Below are 17,627 nucleotides of genomic sequence, written 5' to 3' on the forward strand. Positions count from 1 at the left end.
GTTTTGGTTCAAGCTTCAATTGAATACCTTTTTATCTTCCTTCAGACTGCTGCTTTTCCGTACGTCACAATTCTACTGCTCTGATATCCGATCTTTATCGACATCAGGGGCGTCTCAAGGCGTGAATACGATAAATGCAGGGTTGTTTGTCGGCACTGGCATGTGGCTGCTTACACTGCAGTTGTGAAGTGGGAAGTGCGAGCCCCACTTCTCCGCTGCTTATCCTCCTACCCCACAGATCCGGAAAACACTTGGTGTCAAAGTTCGGATATGAAATTGTTGGTCGCTATGCTGCTGACAAGGTATTCGGTGACGGTAGGTTGCTGCTGCGCTTGGGCCGATATCTTCGGTGCTTGTTCTACGTCAGTGATGTTCAATCCGCACATTGACGTAGGCAAGCTGATTGATAGCCATCCGTGGTATTCCACCATCATTGAGATACAGACCGCGCCTGCGCAGAGTTCTTGTACCCGATGTCAATCCCCTCCGGGAACTGCAACAACCCCACAACCCTCGCCTCATTAGCTGGCGTCCCAATCGGAACCCTCTTCACAAAACCCGCAAAGAAGGCATCTCTTATCTCATCAGGTCGTGCTTGCTCCCAGGCCTCCTTGTCATCCAGCGGCATTGGCGAGACTGCATTGAGCGCTGTATGCACTGTCTTCGCTAGTCTCCGACCCTCGGGGGAGTCGAAGCCGCCTAACGCTTGCCATGCGACTTTCGTCGCGACGAAGCCGATGGTGTTGGACTCGTGTGCGCCTTCGCGCTTCTCGTACTCTTTTAGTTCAAGGCATTTGGCGATTATCATGGCGGCTTGGTTGCGGAGAGCTGTGTTCTCGGGTGACGGGGCGAGTGAGTCGATGATCTGGAGGCTGCAGATGTGTACGGTATGGTAGAGCATCAGTGCGGTGGCTGAGTGGTGATTTGAGACGCCCAACTCCTCGGCTAGTGGAGAGAGAGGTTTTGTGGGGTCTAGCTGCGAGGCGTTGAAGCGCTGCCATAGTGGATAGAGCTTGTTGAGATCATCTAGTGTATTCTGCACACGCTGCAAGAGCGGTTCGTAGTTCCATAGCGGAGCGGTGCCGTCGAGTATGGTGTTGCGCTCACCCATGAGCTGTGTACAGTCGGCCAAACAGGTAAAGATGTGATGTTGCAGCAGCATTGGCTCAGTTGCATCGGCTGGTGGAGGGGCATATTTCCACTCGTCTCTTGCATATATGGATGGCCTTGATTCTGCGAGTGCGCCTATGATTGACAAGATCCGCAATCCTCGAAATATAGTGGCAGTATCTCCAGTTGCGTCGGTCGGTGGACCGCGCATCGCCATGATAGCTTCTAGTCCTCGATGATGCTTGAAGAAGTTCTTTGGACCGGTAGGTAGGAAGATCTCAAGAAGCATGCAGGTCAGTGCTGTGAGTATAGTCTCGTCGGTGGTCTGCAGTTCGGGACGAGTCAAGTGCATGTTGAGCGTCCGTAAAACTTCGCCATATTGGGCATATCCTCGACGAACGATCTGTTTTTGACGGTGTTGTTTGCCAAAGAAAGTCACCGAAAGACTAAGCATGGACTGTCGAAGAAGGTCGATGCCCGGATTGTCCACGCTTGGTGTACCGGCCTTCGCTTCGATCATATTGCACGCCAATTCGACCGGTCCTCCTCTTAGCAGGTTCTTGCGCGTGTAGGCCAGACATATTGTCTCGCCGAATGCCTCGAACGAGAGCTGTGGCGGTGGAGTTGGAGTTGCCAGAACTACAGCGCTTTCTGGGGATGACTCGCTTTGGAAGTCAGTGTTCTGGCAGATCCATGTCACATCTTTTGGGCCGTCACACTCGAGTCCCCGTTTCTTGCAGCGTAAACAAGTTGGACGCGTCTCATCTGAACAAAGTCAGTGTGGAAGTTCGATTGCGGTATGGATGGATGCCCTATTTTGACTCACCGCACTTCACTCGCCGTTTTCGACAGTTGGAGCAGCCCTTAGAGCGACCACCTCTGCTCACCATGCTTAAGGCATGCGATGCGCTAGTGCAGTGGGTGGGGAAAAGGCTTCAGCGGGGAAAGCTTTCAGTCAATGATGCCGTTCACCTATACCAAGATCCACCAAAAAGTTGAGTTCGCACAGCTGTACTGATGCCTCAACCACATCTTCAGTTGGTAAGATGCATGCTGTAGACGAAAATGGAAGACGTAGTCTCGGTGGCTGAGCTTTCGGCAATCGGACCAGCCCAGACGCCGACATTCAGGCGAACCTTCCGCAAACGCGTCCGCTAGGTCTACCACATTTTGCACTTTACACCACCTTCGACTATCGTCTCCGCCTTGATCTACCATGAAATACATGTTCGAGAACGCCGTCTACATGAATATTACGTCCGATCTTATGCAGCTGTTAGGCTTTCGGATCGACGGCAAGGCTGCAGGGTCCCACAAGGCTGTCAAGCAGCGCACCGCGTGGGGTTGGGGCTTGTCCATGTACGTGTCGGCAAGTATTGCTCGAGAGTTAGCACGACGTACACGCAGCACAGGAAACATGATTCGAGATTGCAAAGAGAAGGGAGATAAGCTGTAGGATGACGCGTGACATCTTGACTGAAGTAGAGAGGTGATCAGGCTGCCAAGGCACACATTGAACATAGGCTACAAGTGGGGCTGTCAGCACAACCAATCTCGACACCTCATTTCTTTCCTGAAATCCTTCAAGCAGGCTGTGAGAAGTGAGCGGGGCTTTGCCTTAGGGAGGCAATGGAGGTTCTTAGTGTGCGTGTACCGGCCTCTCTGTTTGATTTCAGTGAATGATCAAGAACGCGCACGCAGTACTCACTGAATCAGGTGATCATCGGAGCGCCGAAGGCCTCAAGCAAGCTTTAAGACTTTGTGTTGTGCTCACACTATTTTGAACTCCTTAACTGGCAAATTGTTGATCATGTCTGCACAAGTTTCAAGTCGCGGCCGTTTGCACGAACTGCCAGGAAAGCGTTCGATAGGGGAATCGAAGTACGAGAGATCAGCTATGCCGATTCGCTCATAGTCGGTGTCTGAAATTTGTCGTAGAACCAAGCCGAACCACCTGTGTTCTTTCGAGTTGTGCCACAAGAAGAGGATAGAGAAGGAGTTGTCGAGGTTCACTGGCCGTTCACCTAGACTCAAGCCGAAATCTGGTATAAATCTCCACAGAATTGGCTTTAAATGCCCATAACCGGTCGGCAAACTGGGCTTCAGATTGTAAAGGATTGTGTCCCGCTCGCTGCCCCGGTGTGTGATGCCAGCATGCTGCAGCGCGGCGGTAAGCGTTAATCCTCTCAGCGACACCCTCGCATTACAAACTTCACCAACGTGAGCTGGACCAATCGCTGTGTATTGGACGTTGAGCAGTTCTGTTGAAGGAAGAAGGGAGACCTCATAGAATCCAACAGCTCCAGGAACAGACGCCCAAGACCATGTAGGCGCTGTATTATCGGGTCGTTTGAGATTCTCGCCGTGCTCAATACGATGCCATGCAGAATCGTGTAGTAGAGAGCTCCTCCACATGCCAGCAATGTAAGTATCATCCTTCCGAATTCTCATAGTTCGCTGGACGATTGCAGCGATTGCTGGCAGTCGGTCACTAACGTATGTAAGCTGGAGATGCGAGTATTGTGCGACCGCACGCTGCCAGGCAAGATTGCTATCTTTGTGAGGAAACTTGAATGGGTATTCGACTGGTCCCGAGGATGAACTTCGGCTGTTCAACTTCCAGTCGTCTTTCATCCATTTGTCACTGACGTCGCCAGTTTCGGATTCTTGCATCGACTGGCATTCCCAAACCACCTGGTAGTCAGTGAAGTGGATAACTCGTGTCGAGAGGAGTCGCTCTTGAAACACCCAGGCACGGCATAGCAACGGCCACAGCCCCTTTTCCGAAAGAAGGGAGTAGCTCGCTCGTGGAAAGTCATCTGGGCGGCGTTTGCAGGCATACAAGCCAGATGATTCTAACCGTGTCGCTTGACTGAATCCTTGTAATCTAGAAAAGCAGCCACCCTCACTATCGCTCGATCTTGTTGCAGCGATGGTGACGAAGGCATTCTCGTAGATACTCGCCATAGTTGCAGCGGCTTCTTTCCAGTCATCTTTATCCTGCTGTATGATACCTGCACAGTCTGTTAACAAATCCGTACTTGCAGAATCGGCTTCGCTTACATAAGGCGTCAATCCAGAGGTAGCGAATACCTAACCGCAAACACAGCTCGATTGCTTCTCTGAAGGTACGTGGGAGCTCCGCAGATGACATACCAGCTTTCAGAAGCTCGAAGGTATCCTTAGTCAGCGTGAAGGACGGCCCCGTCGAACCCCAGCAATGGCTGAGACAAGCGTACATCTCTTCATTATTCAGATTCTCGCGGAGATGAAAGCTACCCTCGGTGAGTTCGAGGACTCGTTTGGGTAGCTGGCTCTTTGTCTTTACAGAGCAGTAGCGATGATGTTGGTTTGAGCAATTGCTAATCCACCGCTTGATGGAACGGATGGCTTGCTCAGAGCTGCTGTCACCTGACGGCCTTGATCGTTCGATGAAGGGAACACCAGACACAAAGTCTATCGCATCGATGACTGGACCTTTATGAATATGTCAGTCGCTGGTCATCAAGAGTCATCAACACTTGAGAAGGTCGACTTGCCGGATTTGAAGATATTGATGGTCGTGTCATATGAGGGCGTCCAGATGTCTTTCCCACCCTCTTCATGTGGCCATCTCAACAGGATGCTGCAACCGACGGATTCCTCACTTGTGTCAGCATAACCCAACTCCCAAGCGAAGATGTGCACTCCATCGAGCGATCCAGTTCCATGCCGATGCCATGCACGAACAGCTTCCAATACAATATTGCAGCAATGTCGCCCAGCGCGTACTCCTTTCTGCAATTGCTCAATATCACTGTAACCAAAGCTCAGAAAACCACAGTATGGACATCTCCAAGTTGGATCCAAGACAGTCCTCACATGTTTCCATTTCGCGTTCATGCCCCACACGTAAGGGCCGCTCGTACCACCCCGAGCTTTCATCTCAAACGCTTGAACGGAGCTCACTCGATTCATCTCAGCTTCATAATCGAAGATCATACTGCGTTGTAACGACCACCGTTACGGTCGATGACACCAGTCCAATGAGTTTGACAGGTACTTCCACAACGGATCGGTCGCAAAGCTATGCATGAAACGGTTGTCGAGAGAAATCGCAGTGCGTTCCGAGCTCAGAGCCTGTTGTATTGGAGTCGATGGGTTGCGTTGCGAGGTCTGGTACAACTTGTATGCAGCTGCCAGGCTGCGAGTTGTGCGGCTGATGATGACGCACCGCTGCAGCCTTGCATGACCGCTTATGAATCGTGGCTCGCGTCAAGAGACGTCGCTTTCGACATCGGTGTGGGTGAAGACGCAAAGGATGACCCAAAAAAATGTTTGCCAAACAGGTTGTTTAGGTCAAGTGTCAATAAACAATGTAAGCGTGTAGGTACAGTAGGTGGAGTCAACAGATTTAGGATCTAAACGAAGGCAGCTGCAGGCCAACTAAAGTGTGGTAGAAGCTCGCAAGAGGCACAGGCTAGGTTACTACAACTAAATGCGAGATTAAAACATGGTATAATGCTTGCATTTGATTCTATCTAACGGTATAGTTATGGAATAACAAGTACATACTCAAGATGTCAACAAGCATATACTGTCAGGCGGGCTACGAGGTGCCCCGCATCTGAGTGGTAATATTACTTTATAATCCCAGCGGCTAACGCAACAATCAGATTCCTCCGCTTGTTTAGTACATTATTAGCGTCCTAAGTATAATACAGATTAATCTACATCAAAATACCAATTACAGATGTTTCAATTAGTAGTTAGGTGGGTGACCACTAGCGAATACCCTCTGTTGTATGTTTTTGCCAGGTCTTTTCTTTTGCCCAATATTGGAGCAATGGGAACAAGAATGGTTGCATCCAATCGAGCATCTATTTCTGCCTCATTGTTTTTTCACTAGGGCCAAGGCCTTCATGAAGAGACTCACCAAGCAGCGAGACTGCAGACCTTGTAACATACTTTGAGAGAGGTCAATGAGAGATCGAGCAATTGTCCATCCACCTATGTTGCACACAGCAGCGCTAGTATTGAAAGAACTCTGCCGGAACTGACATGTCTTGGCAAAGGCACAGAGGTTCCAGATACTTGTGCACACCTGTTTGCGAACATCTCTATAGTTGAAACGCTTTTCGACGACTGTGGACCTTCAGATAGACCCTGAAGTGTGCTCGAAAGCGGGCAGTACTCAGCACATTCCCACCTGATACTCACATTACTTTCGGCGACCTTGAGGTATGACAATTGAGATTCATGCAGCTATCTCATTGCTGACTGCAGGCCTAATGCGTTGAACAAAGATATCTCTCCAACTTGCCAAGCCTCGCTTCAGGTGGATTTGCTCGTGAAGACTCTCCGGAGCAGATTCCCTCCTGTCGGTCGTGGCACTGGAACCTGATGTAATTCTTTCAGAGCTTCCCTTGCATATCGACTTAAAGAGTTCTTATGGTTATCGTAAAACTCTCTAGTGACTCGAAACTTGCTCAGATGAGGTTTGAAACATTTTAGTGCTTTTGCATCCCCGGGCCTTTCGCATGCTTCCTCTAAAGCAGTACGGTCCCCACAACCAGGACAGCGAATATCCAGGACCTCTGAATCAGCGATCATGAGTAGCGCGCGGAGAGCCGCGTACGACTTGTTGCGTATGGCCACATGGATAGGGTGCCTTTGGCAATTAGGTTGGGGGCAAGATCTTCTTACTTGGTCATTGTCCCTTCTCAGCTCGTCTTGGATGCCTTCCCATGACCTAGGGTCTTCCTGTGGACTGGCGGAACCCATTTGCGTGATCGCCGAGCACAGTTTGGAATGGTGTGAGGGATCTTGTGTCAATTCTGCACTGGGACTTTGAGCCACCGGACTTTGAGCCACAGGACTTTGACCTGCGGAACTTTGAGACACGGAGCGTTGAGCAACAAGACTTTGAGCAACAGGACTCTGAGCAGCAGGTCTTTGCACTGGACTCTGCTGAACGGGCTCAACAACAAGGTCTGACACATGTTGCTGTTGCCAATCAAGCGTTTCATCGTTGGGTTGACTTCCTCCAATAGAAAGCCCGGTAGCTTGAGTCTGAACTATTGTTGCTCGTTGGTGGGCAGGTACTTCGCTGATTGAGCCGTTTGCCCTCTGCCTATAGGCAATCTGGTGCTCGAACGATGCTTGCTGTTGACTGGTGCCACCAATCGATGAAGGCCGCGCATGGCGCGTGGAGTTCTCTTCGTCTTGGATGCTATCTCTCTCCTGGACAGAGGCCGGGGTCTGTGGGCTCTCAGGCTCTATCACACATTCGTTGGGACCTTCGGGAGGCTCTTCCATCTTGATCCAACGGTCCCTTACATGGGCAAGAAGCTTGCTCAGGGGATACGCCTCAATCCGAGAATGCCGTTCGATCAAAAGGATGCGCAGGAATACAACCCCTAGCGCTTCCTTCAAGACTGCCTGCTCTGGTTTGTCGTGACAGTAGCGAAACAACTCGTTGGACCATTCCACAACCTCGGGGTGCACCGCTGCTTGAGTCTGTCGTGCATCAGGAATGACTCCGGGGACCGGCTTGTGCTTGTCCAGGTAATCGTAGCAATAGAACTCCCACCGTGTCACGTATCTCCACGGAATTGAGTCGCTTGTTACATAGAACAAGCTGTCGATCCCCCCTGCGTCTTGGAATTCCACTCGCAAACGGCCTAACAAATTTAACACTCTTGCTGGACTGTCCACTACTAAACCCAATACCATGAGGATGACACATCCCATCGACCACACATCGCTGCTTCGGCTTGCTTTGCTGGATCCCTGCTGCTGAACCTCCGGAGCCTGAAACCTGCCCGCAGGCCTTGTTGCGAGTAGCGAGCCAGAGTGAGATGCTGAGCGATTCGCATCGTATAAGGGGCCTGTTCGTTCCTTTGCATTGCGCTTGCGAGCCAGGCCGAAGTCGCTGATCTTCCACTCGAATTTAGCTTCACTCAAACTGCCGTCGTCTGATTGACTGCGTAGTCTATCGAAAACCAGGATGTTGTCGGGTTTGATGTCGAGATGCAAGGTGTCGAAGTTGTCGTGTAAGCACGCTAACGCCTGCACGATATCGACAACCTTTGCAAGTAACAAACTCCCGGTCCAGGGCGTCCGCGCTACTTGTGCGCCGACGAGGAACTCTTCGAGGGTGTAGGTCGCACACTCGAATATCAAACAGTGCTGAATCACTCGAGCTTCCTCATCTTGGATGATGAAGCTCCCCCAATCTAACAATATCATCCTGTGAGCGAAGTTGCTATTGCGGAGATCCTCTAGCATGCTGCGCTCGATCTCGAAGTTCGTCTGAGCATCTTGCCCGGTACGTCCACCGCTAAAGACCTTCAGAGCTAAAACTGTTGGTTTCGTTGTTTCCGCCGGTGTATAACGGCCGTTGTCGAGCTTCTCCTCCCAGTGACGTGGTGCGACTTTTCTCGTATAGACAGTTCCCGATGATCCATCTTGAACAGCCAAAGGTGCACCGATGTAGGGCAATCGTTCCTTTGATTTGAATGTCTGGTAAATGTTCTGTTTAATTGTGACTGGAATAAATATGTTCTGATAATCTTTAATGTAGTCGTGATATTGGGATGGTATTCTAGCCTGTTCTAGGCTGTGCTGGCTGAAGGGCAGGTGTCCATCAGAGGGAAAATCATCTTGGCGTGATAGCAGCCAGTCCCTGAAAAGAGAGAGCAATCCTGCACGCCTGTGATAAAGAAAGAGCGCAAGCAGGGCTCTTCTTGAAGATCCATCACGTGTTGAATCTCCAACTATCGCATCGAGGGCATTGTCGACAAGGTTGTCGGTGCTTTCGCCGAGTAGTTCCCTCAGGTACGGCCTGAGTGCTTGTACGCTCAGTATGGCCGCGAGATCACCTTTGGGTAAGAAACGCCGTATCTGGGTTTCGTTATCTGGAACTCCTACTATGGTGGATTCGATCCGTGCTCTGATTTCTTCCGAGAGGTGCTGTTCGAAAATGTCGCGAGGGCGCCGGGACGATGTGCTCGAGCGCGGTGATGAAGGCCTCCGCAGTGCGGTCATTGAATCTAGGCGATTCTGGAGAGATCGACGGCCTGATCATGCAGCCTTGATACACGACAGCGTGCGCTCGAGTCTCAAGCTCCGGCATGTATCCGGTGGAACTTGCAACGCGCGATGGTGCACTTCCCGCGCGTGGAGGTACACGGGGCCTGTTGTTGTTCGCTTGGCGGAGGCCATTCGTGTGATGTCAACGGCGATGGGATCGGGCAGCCTTGGAAGGCGGGGGCGGTCCCGCGAGGCAACCACCCATGTGACAAAAACACCAGTTGCAGGGCCGGGCTCCTGCAAGTTTGCGCTGCAGCTGCACGGCTGTATGGACACTGTACCAATTACGATGCCACTCCGCGCATCGAATGCATGCACCAGCGTTCACAAGGCAACAGTCCTTGGGGGTTATTTCTCGAATGGTTTCGCCAGCACATAGCCGCCGGACTTCATTTCTGTTATCTACATCACGCCTCTGTACAACGTGGTTACAGTGGTATATAACGCCGTGTGAGGCTCGCGGCACCGACAAGATTACATCCCGATTTTCCTCCACTATGGTCCGACTGCAGGCGAACGATCGCTATTACAGTCGAAGAGGGCTGTTAAGGTTCCTTCAGGCGACATTCCCTAACTGCAAGAACTTCCGAATTAGCGAGGTCAAAGATGGGTTCTTTACATTCGAGGCTCCCAGAGAACTCACAGACGTGAGTGGCTTACCCACGCATCAAGCTTCAAAGGTCCCACTAACGCCTGCAGGACGAGTGGATGTGAGCAGACACAACTGATGACATCGCGACCGGTGTGTGCTAACGGAGTACACTTGCAGCGAAGCGCAAGACTGAGGCATCTTGTCAGCCTGATGGGGCAGATCAGGGACCCATTGTCACAGCCTGACGACATTTCGGCTGTGCATACTGAGCTATATAAGCACGTAGTTGAGCGAAAGTTGGGTTGCGTTTTAAGTTCCGAGAATTTGTACCCCTCCCCACAACTTACAGAGCCAATCCGTCCCCGCCGCAATGTTCACCAATGGTCCCGACAGTCACGATCCAAGTGATGTACGTTCACTTGCTCTATCAACAACGCAGCTACGATCGCATGTCCTGGACAATACTCGAATGTTCTCCAAACGTAAGGAGAAGCATCTGGTTGAGCTGATGGAACTGGGGTCTGATGCATCGCACGACCCGAACACATTTGCTTTCACAGACGCGTTACAGTTGTCAAATCACCTTCGCAACGCTAGACGAAATAGTCTTGGTAGTGGGGTAGATATCTAGTAGGTATCTTCTGAGCTAGTATCTGTTGTGACTAAGTATGATATTCAGTTATCTTCATCAACAGCATACATGGGCGCCTCTCAATGCAAGTCAGGACATGATCGCTACCCTGATGAATCATTACAAAATTGGCTGCGGCTTTTTAAAGACCCTTGGCAGCTTTCATGCACGATACCTGCCGACTGAAGAAGCTTATGCCGGCACCTCGCGGGCGGTGTTCACCACCGATCAATCCGGCCAGTAACCCGTTTACGTGCATCTCATCTTAGCTGACGGGAAGCAACAGAGCTCGGCTGGGTCTACAAATATCCCGAGAAGAAAGAAGTGAAGTCTGGTAACCCATGGGTCATCCGGCACACAGGCGTCTACCATGTCTACAACATAAAAGACTTCAGGTCCACATTGGTGATCGTGAATCCGAGTCCAATCGCACGTTTCAGCCAGTACTTGCGCAAGATGCTACAACAATCATCAGTCAGATCTACGATACTCTCAACTCCGACGATAATACACACGATGTTGATATCAAGTCATCTCGAGTCCTGGCGAGATTACCTGGAAGATCATGAAGCTTTGCTCTTGAAACTGGTAAAATCTCCGCGGAGCTGTTCGGGACTGTACTGACAAATGAGAAGGATATGAAGCCAGCCTGCACTGTTCTGGAAGAACCACTGGTCACTTTTGATACTCTCAAAGAAGTCCGTGCGATCGAAAAGCGAATCCTACCGGTGGAGCCTCTGTTGACGTCGTTTGACGAGCTGGTCCACGACCTACAACGAGCTGGAGATCATTTGTCGAAAAAAGGTGATAACAACAAAGACGCACGCTTAGCAATACACCACAGCTTCGAGGAACTCCGGAAAGAAGCTATGTCGTATAGGAACCGGAGCGTATATCTTCAGAAACGGGCTCAACTGACTGCGCAATCAGTGTTGGACTCGCTGAACTTGGGCTTCCAGCAGCTCGCTAAGGGTCAGAGTCAGAATACATTCCAGATGGCCAGGTCAGCTCGCGAGGACTCTGTTGCGATTAGAGCTATCACACTCGTGACTTCGTTCTATTTGCCCTTCTCGTTTGTTGCCGTGAGTTTATCATTACATTAGAATTTACGACGAATGCTGAGCTATTGACAGACTATGTTCGGTATGAACCTTGTGGACTTCGACTCTGAGTCCCGCAACCTCTTAGTGTCGAAACAACTATGGCTCTATTTCGTCATCTCGGTTCCCCTTACCGTCATGACCTTGGCTTGCTGGAGATGGAGGATGCAGACGTACCGGAGAAGCTACCTGGAAGAGGAAAGCAGTTCACTTCAATACGACAAGTCGACAGACAACACCTCGGAGATGGAAATGGTGTAGACTGCGCACTCCACAGGCTTGGTCCGGATACTCCAGAGCGACAATTTTCCTTCGCCCCCGAGAATTAAACCCCCCCAGCTGCGTGACCATTTGTGATAAGTGGCCCATCCATCTCGTATTGTTCGGGTTGTGATGCAGTATCCCCATCAGTATGCTGAGTGTTCGGCTTCGACTCATCAAACTCATCCCTGGGTGATCCAGGCTTCCGCCCAAAACCAGCCTCGGACCATGTTGTGGTTTTGAAGTTAAGGCACCAGTGTAAGGGCTTGGTAACCCTCCACAGTATTTTCCACACTGTGTACCTGAACATAAACCATGTCGTGATATCAAGTCGGTCAAAAACATCCTCCAGAGCTTCGATGCCAGTATCCGGAATAAGCCAAGAACAGAGGAACCATGCGAACAGATTGGTTCCAGAAAAGAGCAAGAGCACTCCGAATTGGCCAAGCTCCTTCAACAGCCACGGAGCGATCACAGCCAGAACACCCGCGCCCATGAAATTCCAAAACACGGCGAGGCTCATTCCAAGTTCCCTGTTCACGAGCGGGAAAACTTCTGCTGATATGACGAAAGCTGCGGGGCCTTCTCCTGCGGAGTATGCGATCATGAAGAGCGCCAGGAAGATGAAGTGTCCCGCAATGACGCCTGCGGTACGCTCACCCGGCTTTGTGAGTACCAGGGCAGATCCTAACAAAGATATTGCCATGCCGGGGAAAGACCAGTTGAGGAGCGTGCGCCTTCCGTTGGGTTTGTCGATTTGAAACAGTGCAATGGTGGTCGCCGAGAAGTTGAGAAACATGAAGCCGAATGAGGTGCCTAGCAACTGCATGTTCTCATCCGGTGTAGTGTTTTGGGTATGGTGAATGATGGAGTCTCGGAAGAACCTGTCAGCTAGGAAAGCTAACAGGTTGATACCGCACAGCTGTTGCGATATCATGACCGCGGCTGCAGCTAGATGGGCTCGTCTTGTAAAGCCGGGGTAGAGAAACATTAGTTTGACTCTTGGCCACCATCCAATGTGTTCTATTTCACCCACAAGTCGACTTTCAGCCCTTGGCCCTTCGTCTGGTAATGTCGTTGGTCTAGTCCTGGCTAATTCGTCCTTGAGCCGGTGTTGCTCATCAATGAGCCGCGTGTGCATCAAGTAGATTTCGCCAGCAGCTAGTATCGGGCTAGGTTCGCCCCGCAAATCGATCAGTGATAGGTAGGCGTCTCGGATAAGCTTTTGACTCTGCGCTGTGTCTCCACTTTGACTTTTGGCTGCCCCGCTCTCCTTTAGAAGCCAGCGTGGTGATTCTGTATCGGTCAGCCTCAGTTACGCCATGGTGGGTCCTTGAATTCAGACTTACCGGGCGAGAACAGAATTAACGAGAGTAGGAGAAGAGCTGGCAGAAATGCTGCAACGAACATGTACCGCCAGCTCGATTGAATATTGAGACGATATACACTCAGGTTGGCGACAGATCCAGCAGCCAATCCAAAGGCCACAAACAGCTGCCAGCAGACGAGAAGAACGCCGCGCACATTCTTGGGGGACGTTTCTGACAGGAGTATAGGGACGATCGATGCCTTGCCCGCCATGCCAGCGCCGAGTAGTATTCTGAAACCGAGAAGATGTTCCCATTTATGTACAGCAGCTGAACCAACAACCGAGATGAGACTGAAGACACCCGCGATGCAGATCGCACCTCGCCGACCAAACCCTAGAAATCTGGTGATAGGATCGGTGATGATCAAGCCCAACACGGCACCAGCAAAGAATGGAACACCAACGGTGACTCCAAGAAGCCAGGTATTCTTGTCGAGGTCGACGTTGGAGTTGGTCGTTCGTTTGGCGGTTCCGGAGGAGGGACCTGTGACAGTGGATTTGCCCAGGTTGTTCATGACTTCAATCGCAGCACCTAGAGCAAAGTCAGCCACGAATCTTCGAAATGCAAGACTGGAACTGTACCGGCCATAGCTGCTTGATCCCAACCCCTAATATGATGTTAGCATTCTTTCATGACGGGGGACACGCATGAACCCACTGAGTCATCGCAGCGTATATGCAGGCAACTATCAAAAGTCGATGCAGCCTTGATAGATTCCACAGAGTCTCTCTTTTGCCACTCATCCAAGCATTGTACAGAACCTCAGTCTCGATTCTGGAGTATCTGTGTTCACCGATTCTCAGTCTCGTATTCTGCCCCCATTGACCAGCACGAAGTAACTTTCGAAACTCGCTTTCAATATCGTCTTGTGATCGAAGCGCGAGGACGCCGCGAATGAAGACATCTTCTTCGATCGGTAGGTGTTGTCGACTGTAGAAGTGAGCAGCGTGCTGCTCTGTAACTCGGTTCAAGGGATATTTTGAGACATGACCGAGACTGATGCTGTTAGCAGATAGAACAATGCGAGAAGGCTGGGCAGTTCGTACTTTTCGTTATTGCGGACTTGCGCCCAGTGGATCTGCGAGGCTGCCCCCGCCCCAGCGCTAGTCATGGCTTGTAAGAACGAGGAAACTTCGTAGGGAAGCTGCTACCAGCAGCAGTCGATAAATGGTGCACGTAAGGTTGGTTCTGCTAGGTGATGCTTGGAAAAAGGATGCTCACATATTCCACAGGCTGGCATTGTCCGTACCTAATAGAACTTTTAGAGCCTCAGTTCTATTCATACTCGTTTCACGTGTACCTGCATGCACTGTAGTCAAAGGCCTGCTGGGTCGTCTCTGCAATGACGTATCCTAGTACATCAGCTTTGAGTCAGGAGTTCGTTATCATCGCCCACTTAAACAACGCTCACAGCCAGCCACAGCCTGAAGGACCTCCATTTGCTCGGGGATGCTCGACTACCTGCGCTAGCCTCTCGACTGCAACGGTGGCGGGGCCAGCGTGGTGCGCGTGTGAGGAATCAAACAGGTGTTTGCAATCTTGGCGTGAGAGGTCCTTCAGCAACGACTTTCTCACCGGTTACGTCGTCCAACCAGAAGATGGGCTGCGCCCTCGGAAAAGGACAAATTCTTGGGACTAGAGCAAGGCGGAGATTGCAGGCTTCATGTGACGTTCGCCAACTTTTTGCCTGATGATGAAACACAGCCACTCAGCTCGCACGGGTGGTGGAAGAACGACCAAGATCAGGCAGACGAACGGCATGCATCTCAAGTCGCAGCCCCGGACAACATCCCGTTCGGCATGCCGGGATTGCATTCGGTAGCTTGGTGACAGCTCTTTGCGGGCAAACATGTGGTTGGGCTGCGCAGAACGACTGGGGAAGAGCAGGCTGTGGGGTCGTGACCATAACGGGAAACATGCTCCCTCATTATTGCAAGGTTGTTTGACATCTCACCATCACCTGGCAGGCCCGCGGACCGATCCGCATAAAGACGAGCGAATTGAGAGCGCAGTGGTGTGGGTGAAAGAAGGAGGCTACCAGCGCCGTGACGTGTTCCAAAATCGCGGGCCAGTTGGCTCTTCCGCGCTATTATCGTTAACGAAATACCAGTCCCCCGTGACTTGCGGGTGTTCCGACGCACAGACATCTTAGTATAGCAGACGTCAACTTTTGAGAATTGAGAGCGATTAAGCAGTGCCCAACGTTTCTTAAAGCTCTATCTGTCAGATGAAAGGGTTGTTCAGAATTGATTGATTGATGATTGTTATGTTCATGTTCAAGTTCTCAGGGTGCATGATTGTGCGGTTACATGCAGAGCTTTGTGTATCCTGGCAACTTGCCCCACCTGACAGCTGTACTTCTTGCAACAGCCTGTTACGACCAAAGGGCAGCCCGCAACAACACTGAACGAACAGGGCTACGCAACGATACGAGAGGGGCCGAGGAACTGTAGTATCGATTGACCCGAGCAGTGCGGCCGCGTCGGCGATACTCAGTATGATCAACACTCTTAGTATCGATCAAACCGAGCAGTGAGGCCGCGTCGGCGATACTCAGTATGATCATCAATCTCAGCCGAGCAACTCGAGCAACTCGAGCAGTTAGGCCGCGTCAGTATACTCGGTACGAGCAGTATACTCGATACGATTAGTATACTCGGTACGATCAGTATACTCAGTACCGAGCGATCTGAGCAATCCTCCTGCTCAAGTATATAGCAAGTAGACAAGCTGCCCTTATGGCATTGTGTTCAACCTCGTCAATCAACTTTGTTATTGGAATCTCACCCGCTCTCGAGTTAGACAGTATACTCTGTACTACTCATTGCTCCCAGTCGCCACGGTCTTTAACTAGACAACTACCCGACTGTTACAAAGGCTATTACAGGCCCGACCGATAGTCACCAACCCCTGACGGCTTTTTGTACCTCTGCTCATCCCGAGAACCAATCGAATAGTGTCTACGAGCTTCGCTTAAGGCACCACTTCAACAGACGCCTCCGGGCATACCCAGCCTCATACATGACGTTCTCAAACGTTGTAACGCTTATTTTAGGTACAACGTCTTTGAAATTGCCATCTGCAATAGCGAGCCATGGCTCCTTCTCACGTGCGTTGCGTGATGCTGTAGCGATGTTGATGATGAGTTCCTTCTGTTAACGCGTAAACAGCTTGCTCCTGCCACGTCCCAGATCGTTCTCATAAAGTATCTCATCCCATAGAGCTACCGTATGATTGCTTGCCTTCTGCTCTATATGCTTGAGCAACCCTGACAGGCTGCCTTGTGAGCAGGCCATAGTGCGGGCAAGCTGGTGCTGTGATGTGTAGTCTCCCCGCATCGCTGTGAGAGCACCTTCTGCAAATGCCCGAGCGACAGCACTCAACTCAATGCGATTGGTCGCTAGTGTCTGAACTGATATCGGTTACTTACTGTATCTGTTATCTTCGATTGTGAGCGTACAAGCAATTTAGAGAGTATCATGATGATCATTCGGAGTGTGATTCTCTACAGGCAAGGCTTTCTAATTGCTTAAATCTAATCAAGCAAAGCACTAAAAACATAATGTTGGGGTCGATCACCACTCGCGAATAGCTGTTGCTGTGTTTTTGCCTCCTATTGAACACCAAAACATTGCGAGCAGCTTTCGTTAGCGGCCTTGTGCCCCTATTTCTTCTTAAGAGCAGCAACGTGCGATACACTTGTTTTCGGCGATTTCTCCCTATTCTCATTGATATAGCCTTTACTCAGCTGCTTCTTACGAGGGCGCAGCAAGCTTCTGAAGCACTCCGCAACCCGATGAAATGCCTCCTTAGGCTCCAAGGCGGCATAACCTTCGACTTTGAATCATCTTCAGGAAATGTCTTAACCAACGAGTAACTCATCATATCGATGTCCCTCGCCCCTGCGCCCAGACGCATACATGGGAAAGAGAAGATGTTACGGTATTAGTCAGCCTGGAGGTTGCACACATCAGACTATCTTGGACTAGCATGTTTCAGGTCAGGTATATCGTCGTGTTCTCCTAGCTAGATAGCAACTTAGCGCAGTATTCCATCAAAACAGATAATCCACACCAGAAATACTGAACAATCGGATTGTGGTAGAGCAAGGGAAGATTTCGTGTGTTCTTGCGGGTCAGAGGGTCTATTGGGCCAGCCCCTAGTTGGCTGGGTCCAATTGGGTAGTTGGTTGACATGTCTGTTGACGAAGTCGTTTCACACATTTGAACATAACGAATCGTGGCGTAATTCAACCGACTCAGACGAGCTCCAGGTTGACTTTGGGGAGAGAAATACCGGTACCGATGCTGTGCGGTGCTTGGGTTCTTTACAGTTAGTGCTGCTACTAATGGCTACACGAAGAGTAAATCTATACTTCTGGATGGCTTTTAGTCATTTGAGAGAGGATACCCGATGAAATATGCAAAGTTCATTCCCCTCCCTACTGGCCGCAGATGATGGACGCCTCTTTATGGCTGTTGTAGTCATAT

General features: G+C 50.7%; 7 protein-coding genes across 7 annotated transcripts; 2 read left to right on the forward strand and 5 right to left on the reverse strand.

The window, feature by feature from the left end:
- Positions 1 to 197: 197 nt before the first annotated feature.
- BU25DRAFT_241833 (uncharacterized protein) lies at positions 198 to 2,417 on the reverse strand. Its single transcript, XM_033701539.1, has 2 exons — positions 1,937 to 2,417; positions 198 to 1,875 (listed from the first exon to the last, which is right to left on the reverse strand). Exons 1-2 carry the CDS (start codon positions 1,998 to 2,000, stop codon positions 431 to 433), a joined length of 1,509 nt encoding a protein of 502 aa, XP_033555410.1. The 5' UTR covers positions 2,001 to 2,417; the 3' UTR covers positions 198 to 430.
- Positions 2,418 to 2,735: 318 nt separating this feature from the next.
- Positions 2,736 to 5,318, reverse strand: BU25DRAFT_443918 (HET-domain-containing protein). The gene is made up of 3 exons (XM_033709391.1): positions 4,650 to 5,318; positions 4,174 to 4,587; positions 2,736 to 4,124 (listed from the first exon to the last, which is right to left on the reverse strand). Exons 1-3 carry the CDS (start codon positions 5,089 to 5,091, stop codon positions 2,881 to 2,883), a joined length of 2,100 nt encoding a protein of 699 aa, XP_033555411.1. The 5' UTR covers positions 5,092 to 5,318; the 3' UTR covers positions 2,736 to 2,880.
- A 2,377-nt stretch (positions 5,319 to 7,695) lies between these two features.
- BU25DRAFT_354940 (kinase-like protein) lies at positions 7,696 to 9,138 on the reverse strand (the record flags this gene model as incomplete). Its single annotated transcript, XM_033703541.1, has 1 exon — positions 7,696 to 9,138. A coding segment is annotated over one exon (1,443 nt), but the record flags the coding sequence as incomplete, so codon positions are not given.
- A 224-nt stretch (positions 9,139 to 9,362) lies between these two features.
- Positions 9,363 to 10,028, forward strand: BU25DRAFT_241725 (uncharacterized protein). Its single transcript, XM_033701538.1, has one exon. It carries the CDS (start codon positions 9,492 to 9,494, stop codon positions 9,909 to 9,911), a length of 420 nt encoding a protein of 139 aa, XP_033555413.1. The 5' UTR covers positions 9,363 to 9,491; the 3' UTR covers positions 9,912 to 10,028.
- A 436-nt stretch (positions 10,029 to 10,464) lies between these two features.
- On the forward strand, positions 10,465 to 11,799 carry BU25DRAFT_483274 (uncharacterized protein). Its single transcript, XM_033711170.1, has 5 exons — positions 10,465 to 10,646; positions 10,687 to 10,994; positions 11,042 to 11,210; positions 11,337 to 11,488; positions 11,540 to 11,799. Exons 1-5 carry the CDS (start codon positions 10,571 to 10,573, stop codon positions 11,765 to 11,767), a joined length of 933 nt encoding a protein of 310 aa, XP_033555414.1. The 5' UTR covers positions 10,465 to 10,570; the 3' UTR covers positions 11,768 to 11,799.
- Positions 11,540 to 14,638, reverse strand: BU25DRAFT_416311 (MFS general substrate transporter). The gene is made up of 5 exons (XM_033707749.1): positions 14,184 to 14,638; positions 13,795 to 14,133; positions 13,719 to 13,744; positions 13,117 to 13,668; positions 11,540 to 13,063 (listed from the first exon to the last, which is right to left on the reverse strand). The coding sequence occupies exons 1-5, from the start codon at positions 14,246 to 14,248 to the stop codon at positions 11,832 to 11,834; spliced, it is 2,214 nt and encodes a 737-aa protein (XP_033555415.1). The 5' UTR covers positions 14,249 to 14,638; the 3' UTR covers positions 11,540 to 11,831.
- Positions 14,639 to 16,853: 2,215 nt separating this feature from the next.
- BU25DRAFT_416315 (uncharacterized protein) lies at positions 16,854 to 17,107 on the reverse strand. Its single transcript, XM_033707750.1, has one exon. The coding sequence runs from the start codon at positions 17,053 to 17,055 to the stop codon at positions 16,882 to 16,884; it is 174 nt and encodes a 57-aa protein (XP_033555416.1). The 5' UTR covers positions 17,056 to 17,107; the 3' UTR covers positions 16,854 to 16,881.
- Positions 17,108 to 17,627: the final 520 nt, after the last annotated feature.

Source organism: Macroventuria anomochaeta (genome assembly GCF_010093625.1).
Source record: "Macroventuria anomochaeta strain CBS 525.71 unplaced genomic scaffold BU25scaffold_59, whole genome shotgun sequence".
NCBI classification, from domain to species: domain Eukaryota; kingdom Fungi; phylum Ascomycota; class Dothideomycetes; order Pleosporales; family Didymellaceae; genus Macroventuria; species Macroventuria anomochaeta.

What these genes read in the sequence shown, in the direction of transcription:
- BU25DRAFT_241833 (XM_033701539.1), bottom strand. Translation starts at nt 2,000, where the DNA reads ATGGTGAGCAGAGGTGGTCGCTCTAAGGGCTGCTCCAACTGTCGAAAA. An exon ending in AAAACGGCGAGTGAAGTGCG is followed by an intron (nt 1,876 to 1,936) that starts GTGAGTCAAAAT and finishes GACTTTGTTCAG; the next exon opens with ATGAGACGCGTCCAACTTGT.
- BU25DRAFT_443918 (XM_033709391.1), bottom strand. Translation starts at nt 5,091, where the DNA reads ATGATCTTCGATTATGAAGCTGAGATGAATCGAGTGAGCTCCGTTCAA. An exon ending in CATCAATATCTTCAAATCCG is followed by an intron (nt 4,588 to 4,649) that starts GCAAGTCGACCT and finishes ATATTCATAAAG; the next exon opens with GTCCAGTCATCGATGCGATA. An exon ending in CCTCTGGATTGACGCCTTAT is followed by an intron (nt 4,125 to 4,173) that starts GTAAGCGAAGCC and finishes CAGACTGTGCAG; the next exon opens with GTATCATACAGCAGGATAAA.
- BU25DRAFT_241725 (XM_033701538.1), top strand. Translation starts at nt 9,492, where the DNA reads ATGCATGCACCAGCGTTCACAAGGCAACAGTCCTTGGGGGTTATTTCT.
- BU25DRAFT_483274 (XM_033711170.1), top strand. Translation starts at nt 10,571, where the DNA reads ATGCACGATACCTGCCGACTGAAGAAGCTTATGCCGGCACCTCGCGGG. An exon ending in ACCACCGATCAATCCGGCCA is followed by an intron (nt 10,647 to 10,686) that starts GTAACCCGTTTA and finishes GCTGACGGGAAG; the next exon opens with CAACAGAGCTCGGCTGGGTC. An exon ending in AAGCTTTGCTCTTGAAACTG is followed by an intron (nt 10,995 to 11,041) that starts GTAAAATCTCCG and finishes ACAAATGAGAAG; the next exon opens with GATATGAAGCCAGCCTGCAC.
- BU25DRAFT_416311 (XM_033707749.1), bottom strand. Translation starts at nt 14,248, where the DNA reads ATGACTAGCGCTGGGGCGGGGGCAGCCTCGCAGATCCACTGGGCGCAA. An exon ending in ATATACGCTGCGATGACTCA is followed by an intron (nt 13,745 to 13,794) that starts GTGGGTTCATGC and finishes ACATCATATTAG; the next exon opens with GGGTTGGGATCAAGCAGCTA. An exon ending in GTTAATTCTGTTCTCGCCCG is followed by an intron (nt 13,064 to 13,116) that starts GTAAGTCTGAAT and finishes TGACCGATACAG; the next exon opens with AATCACCACGCTGGCTTCTA.
- BU25DRAFT_416315 (XM_033707750.1), bottom strand. Translation starts at nt 17,055, where the DNA reads ATGCGTCTGGGCGCAGGGGCGAGGGACATCGATATGATGAGTTACTCG.